Source organism: Petaurus breviceps, unplaced genomic scaffold (genome assembly GCF_028583685.1).
Source record: "Petaurus breviceps papuanus isolate PSGF00001 unplaced genomic scaffold, PetGlider_PUasm1.0 37, whole genome shotgun sequence".
NCBI lineage: Eukaryota > Metazoa > Chordata > Mammalia > Diprotodontia > Petauridae > Petaurus > Petaurus breviceps.
The window spans coordinates 84,973,591-84,990,130 of NW_027186296.1; the positions used below are offsets into that span (position 1 = coordinate 84,973,591).

The 16,540-nt window shown below is 38.1% G+C and overlaps 1 protein-coding gene across 1 annotated transcript in view; it reads left to right on the top strand.

The window, feature by feature from the left end:
• MXI1 (MAX interactor 1, dimerization protein) overlaps positions 1 to 9,684 on the top strand; it is a 19,467-nt gene extending 9,783 nt beyond the window's left edge. The window contains exons 2-4 of the mRNA XM_069098935.1: positions 4,228 to 4,342; positions 4,976 to 5,147; positions 7,930 to 9,684. Coding sequence (XP_068955036.1) covers positions 4,228 to 4,342; positions 4,976 to 5,147; positions 7,930 to 8,093 — 451 coding nt within the window. The 3' untranslated portion in view covers positions 8,094 to 9,684. The remainder of the gene's footprint in view (positions 1 to 4,227; positions 4,343 to 4,975; positions 5,148 to 7,929) is intronic.
• The last annotated feature ends 6,856 nt before the right edge of the window (positions 9,685 to 16,540 follow it).

Genomic DNA, 16,540 nt, shown 5'->3' on the forward strand with positions numbered 1-16,540 from the left:
ACACACACACACCTCTCCACCTGTATCAAACTAAATGCTTTTGACTCCTTATTGCCAAATACAAAATCCTCTGATTGGCATTCAAAGCCCTTCCTAAACTAACTCTTTCCTGCCTTTCCAGTCTTCTTCTACCTTATTCATCCCCAAGTACTCTGTGATCCAGTGACACTGACTTTTGGTTGTTCCTTTCACAAGACACTTCATTTCTCATCAATGTAGTCTCATTGACTGTCCTCCATGCCTAGAATTCTCTTCCTCCTCATCTCCTCACAAGAAACTTTTCTCAGTCATCCTTATTTCTAGTGCCTTCCCTCTGTTCATTATTTCTACGTTATCCTGTTTGTACATAGTTATTTCCATGTTATCTCCTCCATTAGTTTGTGAACACCTTGAGAACAAGGATTATTTTTTGCCATTGTATCCTCAGCACTTGACACAGTGACTGGCATATAGTAAATGCTTAATAAATGCTTATTGTCTTGACTTTTTGACTGTACTGCTAGGTAGATACTTATACATGACAGATAATGAAAAGCATCATCATCAATCAGTACAAATTTTTAAGTGCCTGCTATACACCAGACACTATATGAAAGTATATTTTAAATCTCTGACTGGATTTATAAATTACCTGTTAAGTTATTAACAAATGAGTAATAACAAATCACTGATATATCTTGGTTTTTCTACTAGTGAACTTAGCCTGGGTGTTAATATTATGTTAATATAATGTTGTGGTGGGAAAACCAAACAATCCTCAATTGATAATTTTTTTCTTTACCTGAAACTATAACCAGAATAAAAAATTATTTCTAAGTCTTCATTAAAACCAGAGGTAAAAAGAATTACCCAGGGATACTGCAGGTACATGAGTTGAAACAATTCTGGAACAAGTTTGTCTTATGTTAACATTAGTCATTAATTTGTCTGGCAGCCTGATGTTTTGGCTTTTGTAAAGATGATGGTTCATTCTTGGTGGTCTCTTTAGGAGCTTCCATAACAGTACGAATTATTAACAAGAGAGATGTGGGCCTTTTCCTTTCTTCCTCCAGTCAGGTCATGAATCCTTTGTTTGTCGAATGTCATAGTCCTAATGATGACTTTAAAGAAATTTCCATTGTTCCATTTTTTCCATTGTTTTTCTTCCAGTAAGAATAAAGGTCTTCTGTGACCATGTGAGATGCCTTATCTGGGAGATTTCTAGTTAGTTAATGAGTAGAAGGCTTCATGAAATTGAGGGGTGTGGGGCAGGAGGTAAAAGATTATGAATTTAAAACTCATTTAGGAAAATTTGCTAATGAATTAGGGACTTGGGGTTTTTTTTTTGGTTTGGTTTTGTTTTGTAACCTGAGTCAGATAAAAAGCATAACTTTATTAAAATTGAGTTTGCCAGATTTTTTCCTGGAATTGAGTTATTCAGTTTATCAGAGTTTGTAATGGAATTCCTGACAGACCCTTAGCGATAGGTGGACTAGCAGGTGCTACAAGAATATTGACAGTTTATCAGCCAAATCCCTGAACTTTAATTATCCTTGCTTGTCAGTGACAGAATTGCTTATGTATGATGCTAGGAATAGGAATTTCACTTACCACTATTTCTTTACGTTTAGATGGACAGGGCATAGAGTTAGTGATCTGCTAAAGCCATTCCTGCTCCCTGTGAGGGGAAGATGGATGATGCTTCTGTCCTGGTCATGGTAGATGTTGCAGATTCACTTTGCCTGAGGATGCATGATATGAAAAACACATTCTTTGACTTTCTCTTCATATTTGATGCTAACTGATTACTTCTCGTTGGACTATTGGTATTGTTGCATTTTGGAGCTTGGCCTGACCATACCTTGTTAGTCCCAGAAGAGGTGGGAGTTTTATCTGTCAGGATTTACTGGAGAATCTGCCTCAGAATTTCTAATAAAATGTGTTTGTGAAACTTGGTGCCTTTTTTAAAAACAATTTTATCAATCAGTCTTTTCCTTTTGCAAAGACAAAGGGAGAGGATAAAGAAAAGTGGAATTAAAACCTAAGATTGTTTCATGAATTGGGCCTAAAGGAGATACCATGGCCATATTTTCTATCTTTTCCTATCCCTCCTTGCCAGGTACAGTTTTCAGTATTCTATTATAATTAGTTTTGTCTCCACTGGAGAAAGGCTGAAATTTTAGAGACAGTTTGCTACTTATTTAGCTTTTGATGGACAGTGAGGGCTAGTGCAGAAAATAGGTAGAGTGTAGCCACTACACTGTAGTGGACACAGCACTGGCCTTGCAATCAGAAAAACCTGCCTCAAGACATTAGCTATGATATCTTGGGCAAGTTACTTAAATGTTCTGTGCCTCAGTTTCCTTATCTATAAAATGATAAGGAGTAGCCTTGATAACTTCGTCTAAGGTCTAACTCTATGGTCCTGTGAAACTTTTAGTGAGAAAAGTTTATATTCTACAAGGTAACCTTTGCTAGCTAAATGCCTTACACACACACACACACACACACACACACACACCTACTAGCCTTAGGCTTTTTTTTCTTAAATATTTTATTGATGATTTTCGGTTTGTTTGTTTTTTAATATCACCGTCACTTCACCAAAATCTCAGCACTACTTCTCCATAAAATCTTGTAACAACAACAAAAACAAACAAAAAAACCCCAAACCCCACAAAAAACAGGTAAGCAAAACAAACATACAAAAGAAACTCAATTATGTCTGACATCATTTTTAGTATTCTATATCTCTGGTCTATTGCCTCTCTATTGAGAAGAGAAAATTACTTTATCATCAGTGTTCTGGTATCAAGACAGGCCCTCAAATCAACCTGAATTCTGATGTATTTTAATGTTATGTTCCCTTACCTTATTATGGTCATTATATGTATGACTGTCTTGGTTTTACTTTCTTCATTCTGCATCAGTTCATGTAAGTATAATACCTGTAGTAATAACTAGCTCATTTTAAGCCTAAGGACAGTATAATGGCCCCTCAGATCTAGGTGGTCTCCTCTTTAGGAACTTTTTTTTTAATTAATTTTTTATTTATGTATCTTTAGTTTTCAGCATTCATTTCCACAAGATTTTTAGTTACAAATTTTTCCCCGTCTTTCCCCTACCCCCACCCCAAGACAGCAAGCCTACTGAATACCCCTTTCCCCAATCTGTTCTGTCTTATATCCTCCCCCTACCAACTTTCTAGTAGGGCAAGATAGATTTCTATATGCCAGTGCCTGTATATTTTATTTCCCAGTTGCATGGAAAAAACACAATTTTTTAAACATTTGTTTTTAAAACTTTGATTTCCAGATTCTTTCCCTTCTCCCCTCCTCACGCACCCCCACTGGGAAGACAAGCAATCCAATATAGGTTGTACATGTGTAGTTAGCACAAAACATTTCCATATTAGTTATATTGTCAACGACTATATTTCCCTCCATCTTGTCCCGCCCCCCACTTATTCTATTTTCTACTTTGACCTTGTCCATTTTCAAGTGTTTGCTTCTAACTACCCTCTCCCCCAGTCTGCCCTCCCTTCTATCATCCTCCCCTTTTATCCTCTTCCCCCCTACTATCCTGTAGGGTAAGATACTGAGTGTGATATGAGTGTGTATGTTGTTCCCCCCTTAAGCCAAATTCAGTGAGAGTAAGGTTGGCCCATTCCTTTTCACCTTCCTGTCGGCCTGCTAGGCTGCCTTCAGTGGGAGATTTATTTCTCTCTGTCATTTTGAGGGTTCCATAGCTCTAAAATTTCCAGTCTTATTTTACAGGTATTGGAGGGGGTTGGTGCTGAGCTCAGCCAAGTTCCTGCTTGAGCTCAGCCATCTTGACTCTGCCCCCTACCCTTAGGCTTTGGGTAGCTAAGACCATATTTAATTGTCCCAGTGTACTTTTTATACTCTAGATATTATCAGGTTGAAATAGCTTATTGGGTCTGAGGACCAAAAAAATGACCTATCTATGCAAGGGTTTGCCAGTGGGAATAATAACCTAGAATAGCTGGAGTTTGTAACATTAAAATAGTTAGGAAAGGGAAGGCCCAAAAGCATGGCAAGCCTTTACTTGCTACTTAGTACTTTGGAAGTAGAAAAAGTAAAGGGCAAAGTGGGTATGAAAAGGAAAAAGCGCAGACTGCTTATCTTTTTGGCAGAGCATCAGTTTCATGATGCATGTAAAGTGGCAGCGGTGCTGGTTTTTCTTCAAGGCCCATCACCTTAGCTGACTTTCCTCCATCTCTCTCAGACGAGCTCATCTGCGCCTTTGTTTGGAACGCTTGAAAGTGCTGATCCCACTTGGACCAGATTGCACCAGGCACACAACGCTTGGGCTGCTCAACAAAGCCAAAGCACATATCAAGGTAAGAATGGTGGCCAGAGGCAGCTTTCCCCATACACACCGGTTCTTGAACTCTCAGGTGTGATATCAGCAACCACACAGAAGTTAGTCTGCTCTTGGTTAACATCATATACAGAGCTGGTGTGTCAGGTGCTCACTCTGCCCACTTACTGTTCTTAAGAAGTGAACCTTAAAAAAAGAAGGGCTACAGAGCTAAGCAAAAAAGAAGAGCACAGCCCCCTCTTATAAGTTGTTTAGACAATATGGCCATTTGGAGTGCTGAAAACAGTGAAAAAATACGAGTATTTTGTTGATCCCTAGGAAGGAAAGAAATAAGGCCCTCTAGTGGAGAAAGCTCATATTGATGCTGCCCCTCAGTATTTTTCCATCAGTGTTCAGCAAGGGAAGTCTCTTGTTCAAGGAGATTACTTACTGACTTCCCCATTTTGTACAAACAGTACATTACATTGCACACTCAAAATTAGTGAAAGATAAAGGGATTGTTTTATGGTGAAAAAGGAGGGGAAAAGCCCTGTTTTTTCTTTTTTCTTCCTTGGAAGAATTCTGTTTAGATGGTAGGTAGGAGATCAGAAAGTACCATTATTTGTTGATGTTCTGTGCACAAACATAAATAAACAATGTATTATCATTTTAGAAACTTGAAGAAGCTGAGAGAAAGAGCCAGCACCAGCTTGAAAACCTGGAACGAGAACAGAGGTTTTTAAAGCGACGACTGGAACAGCTGCAAGGTCCTCAGGAGATGGAACGAATACGAATGGACAGCGTTGGCTCGACCATTTCTTCAGATCGCTCTGATTCAGAGCGAGGTAGGCAGACTGCATCTTGCCTGATGACAGCATCACCTTTTTTACTCTCCAGTAAAATTTGGGAGAGTTCGGAGCCGTTTCTCCAGCAAAGATGTGAAACTTAGTGATTTCCTTAAAAGCAATCAAGAAAAAGTACTGTGTCTAGATTCCTTTTGTCATAGCTATCCAAGGACACTTTTCTGGAGTTGGGGGTGAAGGGTAGAAGAAAAACAAGCAGTTGGCTACATTCTCCTGATCTACCAGTCAGCTGTGTCTCCTCTTTTCCCAGGCTTCTTCCATGTTCTATTAAAAGGTGGGGGCTTACCCCTGAAGTGAGCACTATGAAGTCGTAGAGATTCTGGGTTTCTTGAGAGTCTCAAAGCATTGGCTCATTGACACCCAGGCAGTGCCAAGAAAGGAAAATCTTTTTTAAATTTTTATTTATTTTTTTATTTTGCCTTTTGGAGGGCAATTGGGGTTAAGTAACTTGCCCAAGGTTACACGGCTAGTTTTTTTGTGTGGGTGTTAAATGTCTGAGGCTGGAACTGAACTCAGGTCCTCCTGACTCCGTGGCCAGTGATTTACTCACTGTGCCACCTAGCCGCCCCAAAAGGAAAATCTTTTAGGTATAATGGCATCAAAAGAAAGAACACCACCTTCTGGAAAAGACGTTACTTGAGTAATTTTATCTATAAAAACGTCACCCAAGGTAAAAGGCTAGGCTAGATGATTTCTTAAGACCCCTTGCAGTCCCAAGCCCTGTGTGGGATTCTGTAATTCCTTAAGGGGAAGGAACCTCATAGTCAAGAGGCAAACCATGTTCTTCATCCTTATCTTCATCATCAAAAATTTTGCTGAGTGTACACTTGTGTGTAGCACCCTTATTCAGCAATTTTCTTTCCTCCAGAGAGGAACTTTTATTGACTTCATAGGGAAAGGGAAAAGGGGAAATCATTTATTAAGTCTAACTTACTATGTGCCAAACATTAGGACAAGCACCTACAAAATTATCTCATTTGAACCTCATGACAGCCCTCTCAGGTAGGTCCCAGTTAGCTGCTGTTTGAATTTTTATTTCTTTTTCCAACAAAGGGAAGAATTAATTTCTAACTTGGTTCTATTCAGCATAACCTCCTAGATAGTCTCCTTAGATTCAGTCCTTTCAATGAAACATAAGCTAAGTGTGTATATTGTTCTTTGGAATTTTATAGCTAATAAGTTGTAAGCTCCTTGAGGGAAAGGACACCTACTGTGGTTTCTTCCTCTGTCTTTGTCTCCCTAGCACCCAGTACAATGACATGCACTCCTGGTGGGTACTTAACAGATGGTGCTGATTGGATTGGGTTGGATCAGAGAATGCTAAGTAAGCAGCATCAGAAGCACTATGGATGTGGCAGAGTTATGTTGTGTGGCTTGTTTGGACAGCTGGCTGCATTTTAGAAGTAAATCTCCAGAACTTTTAAAGCAGCAAGTCCTTGTGAAACTCATTTCATCCTAACCCCTTGGACTCAGCAGTCAGAATTCTGTTTTTCCTTCAGTGGTTGTGACTCTTATAATCTGTGGAATTGGTGCCAAATACAAGACTTCAAGGTTTGGGTTTATTTATTGGAGGAGAAATATAAAATCCTAAATTTACTTTGGCCTGGTATAGGCCTTTTAAAAAATTTCTAAGTAGCTGTTTTTTCAGATACATTTTTGCTATATATGCTTATTTATACAATCACACGAATATTTACCAATTTACCTTTTGGATTGACTGCAGGTATTTATATACATGAGCTTTCTTGTCATGAGTTTTTGTTTGGGTAGAAATTTCCATCCCACTACAAGAAATATTATTAAAATGAAGATTTCACTATAATGTAATAATCTCTAAATTCTTAGTCACTTAATTTCAAATGATAGTAGATACAATTTAATTTTAGTAATCACATCTCAAAATGCCTATGTATATTATCTCATTTGATCCTCAAAGCTTCTCTCAGGTCACGAGGGCATGAATATTGCCAATTTAATCAAGCACTAATTCAGCCTCACAGAGGGTTAATTGAATTACCTATCATTGCAGAGCTAGGAAGCACTTCACAACTGTAATTTGAACCCATATCTTTTCAAAGTCTAGTGGGTTTGGGGGGCTTCTTTTCTACTATATCATATTTTGTATATCTATCCCCCAAAATCTATTATATGATTAATCCATATTAATTATATGATAGATTTAACCTATGCCTTGTTGAATTGAATATGGGTTCTTGCCTAGATGCAAACATCATTATGTTAAATGTTGGTAGTTAGTGGTACCCCCTTAGGACTGTTGCCACCAGTAGTCTGGTTGAATATATTTTCTCTTGCCTGTGTTTACTTAAGTTTATACTTTTTTTCCCCTCAAGGCAACACTGATTAATAAACAACACTGAGAATTAGTTTCTAGTGTGATGCAAAACAGATGTCGTTTAACCAATTGGGGTTGAGATTTTTTAATATTAAGCACTAATTCCCAAATAGACTAAGTACTTTTGGTGGGAGGTCTAGACGTGCTGGCGTCAAAGGATTTAGTAACTTGCTCCCTAAATTGAGACCACCAATGTATCCTGGACATTCTCCCTTGCAAAAATATCTCCATGTCCCTCCACTCTCACTCCCTCCTGCTTTTCAGAGAGATCACTGATAATACACTTATTATGTAACAATTGTTTAGTGCCCAAAAAAACAATTGCTTTTCCTCTCAGCCCCATTCCTTCTTAAAGTTACATACACACACTGACAAATACTAATAGTCTTCTTTCCTTTTCTGCTTTGCCAGAGGAGATTGAAGTGGATGTTGAAAGCACAGAGTTCTCCCATGGAGAAGTGGACAATATCAGCACCACCAGCATCAGTGACATTGACGATCACAGCAGCCTGCAGAGTATTGGGAGCGATGAAGGTTATTCCAGTGCCAGTGTCAAACTCTCATTTACCTCCTAGAATCCAGCATGACAAAACAGTGCAGGGCAAATTATTCATTGGGCCAAGCCAACCCAGTTTCTTAAATTGGGTTCATCATGCAGTCTCCTCTTTCAAAAATTATACTTGAACAAAAGGGTCCAACAGGCCTATCTATAAGTAGACCTCCCCCAGGAAAACCAACATATTAGTTGTTATTCCTATTGCAAAAATCATAATTTCTAATGGCAGCAGAGAATTCATGTGACATGTCCTTGATTTGATTTGATTGATTTGAAAGAGGACATTGGAGATTCAACCCTCTCTCTTCTTTTCCAGTTTGCTCACACTGCATTGAATGGACACATTTAAGGACTGGGCTTTGGGCCCTTCTTGAGCTTTATGATCCTACAAAAAAAAAAAAAAATCAAACCAACCCTTAGTAATGAAACAGTAAAACAATCAGGCATTAATTTTGTGTAACTGAGAGCTATTTTAGCTCAGCCCGGGACAGCTTATCATGAAGCCTGTGGATGATCAACTCTTTTTTTAAAGCTCATTTCATGCCCTGCAAAAGGAGAGACTCCCGTGAAGCCTGTTGAAAGGGATCATCATGCAGCTCAGCTTTCTGTTGGACTCCATGCTAAAGCGAGTTCTCCTCTTCCCACATTGTTAGCACTAGGGCGCCGAAGGGGCCAGCTCACTAGCCCACCCTGGGTGACTGGAGAGAGCCCATTTGGGTCTGGATTGGGGATAGGAAGGCTCGAGTTCTACATGCCTCCATGTCTGCATGGGCCTGAAGATTGTGCCCACAGCATAAGCGGGCCCAGGTCTGAGCCACGGCAGCGTTTTTATTTCCAATTTTGATAAATGTTTGTATGTGTTGAAAAACCAAACTGACATCTTTTTAAAGCTTGTCCATAAGAAACATAGATGTCTTTTATAGTGGAAAAACACATGGGAAAAAAATCATCTATTTTGATGCAGCATTTGATAATGATCAAACACCTCACACCTCACTCTTTATAATGCACAAAATGAATGAGGTCGGGGCTAGGTAGAAAAAAGGTCAGAGCTAATGTTTTTAGTTTCTTTTTAGAATCATTCCCCTTGACCAGCTTTTAACCATCGGTACCTACACTATCATAGTTAACATAGTTAAGTTCAGCGCTTGTCTCATGTAAAACTTCGCCTCTACTTTCCTCCGGGCAGTCTCTCTCCCTCCCCATCCTCACAATCCTGTTGTGCAGGTGCTATTGCTAGTATCAAATATTATCAGCAATGCTATCTTCTTCAAGGAGAAATTTTTAGCCTGCACTTGGATGTTTCTTGTTCCCATTGTCTTGCAGACTACAAAAGTTACCCTGTTGTCCTCCTCCCTCCCCTGCTTCTTCTCTGTCCCTGCCTCCATCTCCCCTTGAAGCCTTTGTGGCAGCCTCAACCCTGACATTGTTTGAACTTTGTATACCTGAAGTAATTTAACTACCCTTAAATACTAAAAGAATTACTTTATGATTTTCATAACTTATTGCTGATTTTAATGGGTTGTTAATTTCAGTCCTGTAGATTTATTTTGTTTTAGGTAGGGCTGGGCAAGAAAAAAAAGAAATAAAGACAACCTTATTTAGCAGTGCAGTTGAGTTGTGTGTTAATGTTAGATTAGCGACATCCGCCACTCCAGTGTATGGGATGCATTGTGTTCTGCCGTCTTGGTCACACATAAGGCCTTGGGATACACTTGTTCTGGTACTCTTCTGTGCCTCCAAAGATATCTTACCTTGATCATGTGATATATCAGAGTGGAAGAAATTCTTGCAAAATTCTTAAAGTAGTTTTTTGAATACTAAAAAAAAAAACTGCATGTTTTGAAAACTAGAATTCCATTATTATAATATGCTACTTCAGGCACTAGGGACTTCAAGGAAAATGTGACAAAATGAATATGTTGCTGTGGCCCAGATGAAGTATTTCTGGTTTTATTATTAATCTCATTCATGCCTGGGCCAAATTACTGCTCTGTATTTGCTTATTTCTGTCTTTTCTGAGAGGCACAGTTTGATGGCTGTGTTTACTAGCATAGAAATCCAATTGAAGCCATTGTCTAAACTTCCATAGCTATTTCTGTGGCCCTGAGATGAGTTGCTTAGCCCAGGTTTGATGTTTGTGACATTATTCAGGTGAGCCTGAGATGCCACCGTCTTGTTGCGTCTTCTTCAGTTGCAGTCACAAAATGGTGAACCTGGAAGACTTTTGTTGGGAACATACACTACGGATTTCAACTACTCCTAGACAACTCCCCTCCCTGGGTTATTTCCCTTCTGGGGGGAAAATTGTATGATGAGAAAAAAGTATTAATTTTTTTAAAAAGACAAATCAACTTTGAAGATTTAGAAGTGAAATTAATTGTAAGAAATAAAATTGTTAACGAAGAATATCTGAGTGCTTTTTGTACCATGTTTCTCTGTGAAGATAAATCTCTGGAAAGCACTCCTTTCTCTGATAGACATTGACAGATTGCTTCTTACCTGTTGTGTTCACTCACCTCCTAAATGTGCATGTGCTGTTATTATATATAGAAGTCAGGGATTAATGGTAATTTGAATTATCACTGTTGTTTCCAGACCTGGAGTTTAAATTGGTATCCAGACTGACTGACTGATGAGAGAGCACCACACAACCAGACGCGGAGTGGTTTAATGTATCTGATAAGCTCAGCTGCAGCAGGCGAGGCACAAGCCCATCTGTCACTCTCATTATCTGTGTCCCAACTTGCTTCCTAGGGAGCCCTTTAGTGATGACCGTATCTATAGCCTTTTCAAATCTACCAGTTCCTACTCAAGTCACTAGTTACCTGACTCAGGACATCCCATCCCTACACAAGGATATATCCCTATAGTTTACAGGTAATGTCCTGTTATGATAACATGAAAGAGGGGTAACAAATTCTGTAACAAATTTCCACAGATAGAAATAATGTGGTGTTAATTCACTTACACCAGTTCTATGCAAGGGTTCTTTCTGTGGAAGTGCTTTCCCTAGTCCCAGTCCCTGTCCATGAAACTAATAGCTACTATGATCATTTGTATTTTTCATCACTGAAATTTAATAAAAAGGAGAAAACACTTCTGGGTTATTTCTTCCTGAATGCAAAGCAATTATTTCTTAACCAATTAAGGCATTTCTCTTACAAGAAAGTAGCAGTTACTTATCTATTATAGCCCTCATATTACCTTAGGCATCTCAAGTGCCTAAAATAAAATTACCTGAATTCTAAAAGTACCCACCAAAACAAAGCATAAATAGATCCAGGAGATTGCAAGAACAGAAAGGGTGGAAGGTAGAAGATGTAAAACACTTGGGTTTCAAATATTTCTCTCTTCCATCTCCTTGCTATTGAACAACAGAAAATAGACTTCACTTGCTTCAATTCCAGGTTTTGGACACAGTAAATTATCATTTCCATCTATGAATTCTTAAAAAAAAAAATCTGTGATTTTTATCAGCATGCTTCTTTTACCAATAGTGTTCATCACCTTCCCAAATACTTTAAGCAGATGACTGTCTTGGCCAGCATCCCCTTCTCCCCCAACCCACCTATCACCTGGTGGCCAGCTTTCCATAATAAGCCTCTCTGAACTTAGCGACGCTGGTCTTAGACAATAGATACAGTCTGTTACTGGCCACAATCTCCACATTTTACCAGTCTGCTGACTTGCCAAATATAGCCTGTGCTTGGGTGCCATAGCATCTAATAATGTAAGGTCATTTTCTCATCACAATAAGGTATCAGACTAGAGTTCATTTTTAACAAAATCCTATGAGAAGTTGATTCCTAAAAAAAAATACAAGGCAGATGAGTCAAAATGGTGATTTCATTTCTAATTTTCTGTGAAAGGCCTAAGCTGAGTCTACAAGAAGAGCATGCTGTACAGTGGCACTTCTGCCCATTAACCAAGTGCAGTTGTTAAATGTTTCTGGCATTGGCCTACAAAGTCAATGTCAAGTCTCAGTATATGGGAGTATTATATTCTGAATAGTTGGACCATTCAGTAGAGGTACATTGACTACCAGATAAGTGGAATTTTGGGCAAAGAATATATAGAAAGTACCATGGCGTCTTTAGATTGTATCAGGGCTTTTGAGGATTCTTGAGATTTTATCCAAATAAATTTAAATTGTCAAGAAAAAAGCTAGCTTCCTTAGAGTTGTCAGCCTAGTACCTGTACAGCATAAAGATGGTCTGCTAAGGAATGAATTTTTTTATGATACTGGATATTGAGTCCTTTTAAAAATGAGGTGTGGTACTGGGTGTCTGACTCCTATTAAATGTGAGGTATAGCATATGGATATGAGTCCTTGATGAAATAATTTTACTGGTCCAGCTCTAGTCTACAGTAGTGAGATTCTGATTACTAATATCTCGTGGCAGTGATTTTAAAATTAGTTTTTAAAAAATTCTCAATGTGCTGTTTGCATACTTTAGACTTGAAAGCAGTGGCATAATTGCATTGTCACTCAGCCTTTTTGGGCTAAATAATCTTGGAAAAGGGCTCTTTAAAGTATTGGCAGCTAGCTTTCTGTTATTTCTTCTTTTCAGGTTATTAGTCTCTATGGGGGAGCCTAAACAAAGCTTCATTTCCAGGACAACTTCTGGCTGTTGGATTTGTTTTCTTATATGTTTTCAGTTACACCTTTTATGAATATATTATTTCAGCCCACTTGTCATTTTAAAATTCCTTAAAATACAGCAGTGATTATTAAAACTGCATCTGAAGATAGCTATCTCGAGAATTGGCCTGTTTCTAAGTCAGCAGCTTCACTGAGACTCCTTTGTGACATCTGTGGCTTTATCCATCCTGCCAACTGAAAGGTAGGTCAAATAAATCTGACAGCCCTTCTGGAAGAAAAAAAACACTCCAGGCAAGGAGACTGAAGAAGTACCTGCTGCTGCCTTCTGCTTCTGCGCAATGGACAATGCAATAATTACTGTCTCAGACTAGCCTAGCTGTAGGTCTTAATAGTATGTGGAAATTGTCCCTTCCAAACCTGGCTTCTTTCTCTGCTCAGAAATGCAATGCATCTTGATGAGGTCAGTTCCAGGTCTCAGGGCTGGAGGGGAAGAGGAAGATGGAGTTATTGGAGAGAGAAGGAAGAAGAGGAATATATCACCTTTACCAAGCACAGGAAAAGGTCTAGGACCTTAGATAGGAAGCTTTTGAAATAAAGAACCTGCCTCCACCCTAACAAATGAAGCTTCTTCTCCCCAGCCTGTTCCTGTGACTGATAGGGAAAGTGATTACAAATTATAGATTTCCAGGGACTTGCCTTTCTGAGTTTGTTATGGTCTTATTAAAAAACAACAACAAACACCCAGCTGAAGTGGTGGTTAGTGAAGGTAGGTTGCCAAGGCATTAAAAAGTAGAAAATGAAGGGAGAGACTGTCTGATCTTCTAGCTGCTTTAACATTATTCTTGACATTGACCTTGATCACAAAATGAGATAGATGCTTTTGTGGGAATCCCTGCTGTTACCTGTAAACCTCGTTAGTACCTGTGCTAAGAACTACTTTACCAGTGACAACTATAAATATCAATTTTCTTATACAGAACAGAAGATAAGAGTACAAAAGATGAATATAAGAATTCAAAATTGCTCAGCCTTCATTAAATCTATACCTCCTTTTATTACTTGGATTTCAGCAATCAAATCTTTTAACATCTACTGGGTGCTAGGCACCAAGTTATGTGTTGGTGATTCAAAGACAAATTAAACAGTCCTTGCCTCGAGCAAGAAAGTCCATAAAATGTCCTTCCTAAAGTATAGACTGCAGAACCTCTTAGAACAGAAGAGTTTGGAGGTCTTTTAAAAAGATATTTCTATGTAAACTGTAAAAATGTCAAATTAGGTGATTAAATGACTGGATTTATTTAGTCTCTTAAAACCACAGTATTTCATACACTGCATGCTATTCACTCAATCTCTTTTTAAATAAAAATTGAGCTTAACTTACAACAGGAAACTACTAGATGCCAACCAACAATGTTTACCTTCAGTGTTGAACTTGAAAATTTAATTAATTGGTTGCTTCCTAGTGTGATAAACATATATAATACAACTTGACTAGTTATTTATTGACTCCCTTAAAGAATTGATCAGAGTTTATAATACAGTCATTTTAAAAAATGGTGAAAGTCAGGTCATTTTAGAAGTTGGAATCTTGTCTTTTTTCCTTCTGGGAAAATACCAATATAGATTGCTAAACCAAACCTTCTGAAAAGATCTCCTCTTAGTTTTATCTCCAAGGCATTTTTCTTCCATTTGCTTGCATTCCTATAAAGCTTTAATTTTATGTTATTTTAAGAATTTTTCTCAATATCCATTATTTTTAAGACTATAAATCTTTAAAAATAATTTTTTAAAAATTTTAAATTTAGGGGTGGCCAGGTAGCACAGAGAGTAAGATCACCGGCCCCAGAGTCGGGATGATGTGGGATTGAATCCGGGCTCAGACACTTAGCACCCACCCAGAAACACCTGGCCGTGTAACCTTGAGCAAGTTACTTTAACCCCAATTGCTTTAAAAAAATTTTTTTTTAATTAAAAAAATAATCCTATATCTAGTAAGTGTTCAGTATTTCAAGGTTTTGGAGCTTCAGTGGAATGCAGAACACACAAATCTAGTGATACACCTTCAAGTTTGGTTGGTCTTCTGATGGCAGACTAGAGTGCATCACTGGGCCTATATTGAAAAAGTTTTCCAGTTTTCACTGGTTAGAGCCTGTGCTTTGCTGGTATAACCTTTAAAAATCTAAGGTCAACTCCTCATTACAATGACACATTGTTGTATAATGTTAATAGAAGAGATGTTCAATAAGTATTTAAGAAATTGAGCAAGCATTTTTGATAAGGAAAAAATGCTACCATTGCCAATCCATGGAATCTGTTTATGGTGCTTAGATGCAAGAATTACTGCTATAAATGGGTTGGGTTTTTTTTCTCCAAATAAAAATGTGCTCCTATCCAGAAATATAGAATTATATTTGAAAGACTGTTTTGATTTGAATAAATTAAATGGCTCACAAATCTATGTAAATTTTTCATAGCTAAGAGTTGGCTATTTTGTGTTCCACTGTAAAATCCCACACTTCAGATATCTCTAAAAATCTCAGTATAGTAAAAACTTAATGTTAACCCAGGATGGGGTACTCTAATTCCTTGACAACAGGGTTATTAAGGAATTTCATGAAGCCAAAATTACACTATATACATGACAGTTTAGCATTCCTGTAACTTGGAACTATAAAAACTAGACAGGTTAATGGAGAATTGTCACTATAATGATGCAAATATTCTGATACATAGAATGACAGAGCTAGAAAAGGCCCTGGAGAGCAAGGCCACCTATGTATTTTTCTTCCTTGTCACCTTGGTCTCATTATTCTCCCCTCCTTTGGTTTTAGTGACAGCCCCCTGTCTGTTCTCCTCTTACCTATCTACCTGCTCATTTTCCATTTCAAGTTCTTCTTTCACCTGCCCTGTAGTATCTTCTGAAGCTGTGTTATTTTTCTCCCTACATTTTCTATTGAACTTTCTTAAGTTCAGTACACATTTTTTAAGCACCTGCTGTATTAAAACCAATGTACTGGGTATTGGGAAAGAGACAAAATTTTGTTAAGATCCAAATCCTGTCCTTGAAGTTTATAGGCTAGTAAGTCAGGGTTAGAAGGAATTAAACAGTTTTGCTTTTCTGGGATTCTTTTGTAAACTGAAGCTCAATTATTCAATAAGGCCCATCTGGGTAGCTAAAATACACAATAATAATGTATTATTCAAATTCAAAAAATATGAAGTGCCCACCATATACAATACAAAACGTATAGCACAAAAGTGCTATATTCCTAGAGGGATGGCTGTTATCAAATAGAAGGCTGAAGGGAAGGTTTTGTAGAGAGAACATTTCAATTGAGATTTAAAGGATACGCAAAAAATTTAACCAGCAAAAGAGGATCAATTACTTTGTCAATCAGTAAATATTAAGCATCTACAGGGGGTCAAGCACAGAACTAAACAGTGGAAGAAAAAGGGGCAAAAGACAGTCCCTCTCCTCAAAGAGTTTACAATCTATGCAGACTTCTAAACCTATGTATCCAGCCCAGATCTTTCCAAAGCAATCTTACATTTCCAACCTCTTCCTGGACATCTCCCTCTGACAGTCTACCCAGCATCTCAGTTTCACATATACTAAATTGAACTTGTCTTTCCCACCCCCTGAAACCTTCATGTTCAGCTCCCCTGTTTTTGTTGAAGAAACCACTCACTATCTTTCCAGTCACCCAAATTCAAAACCTGAGTTGTCTTGGATTTTCTTCTTCCTCATCCAAATGGTTGTGAAAACCTATCTCCACAAAATCTCTCCTGTCCACTCTTTTCCATTCTCCCTCCACTTATACAGTCATGGCCTTAATTCAAACCCTTATCATTTCTTACCC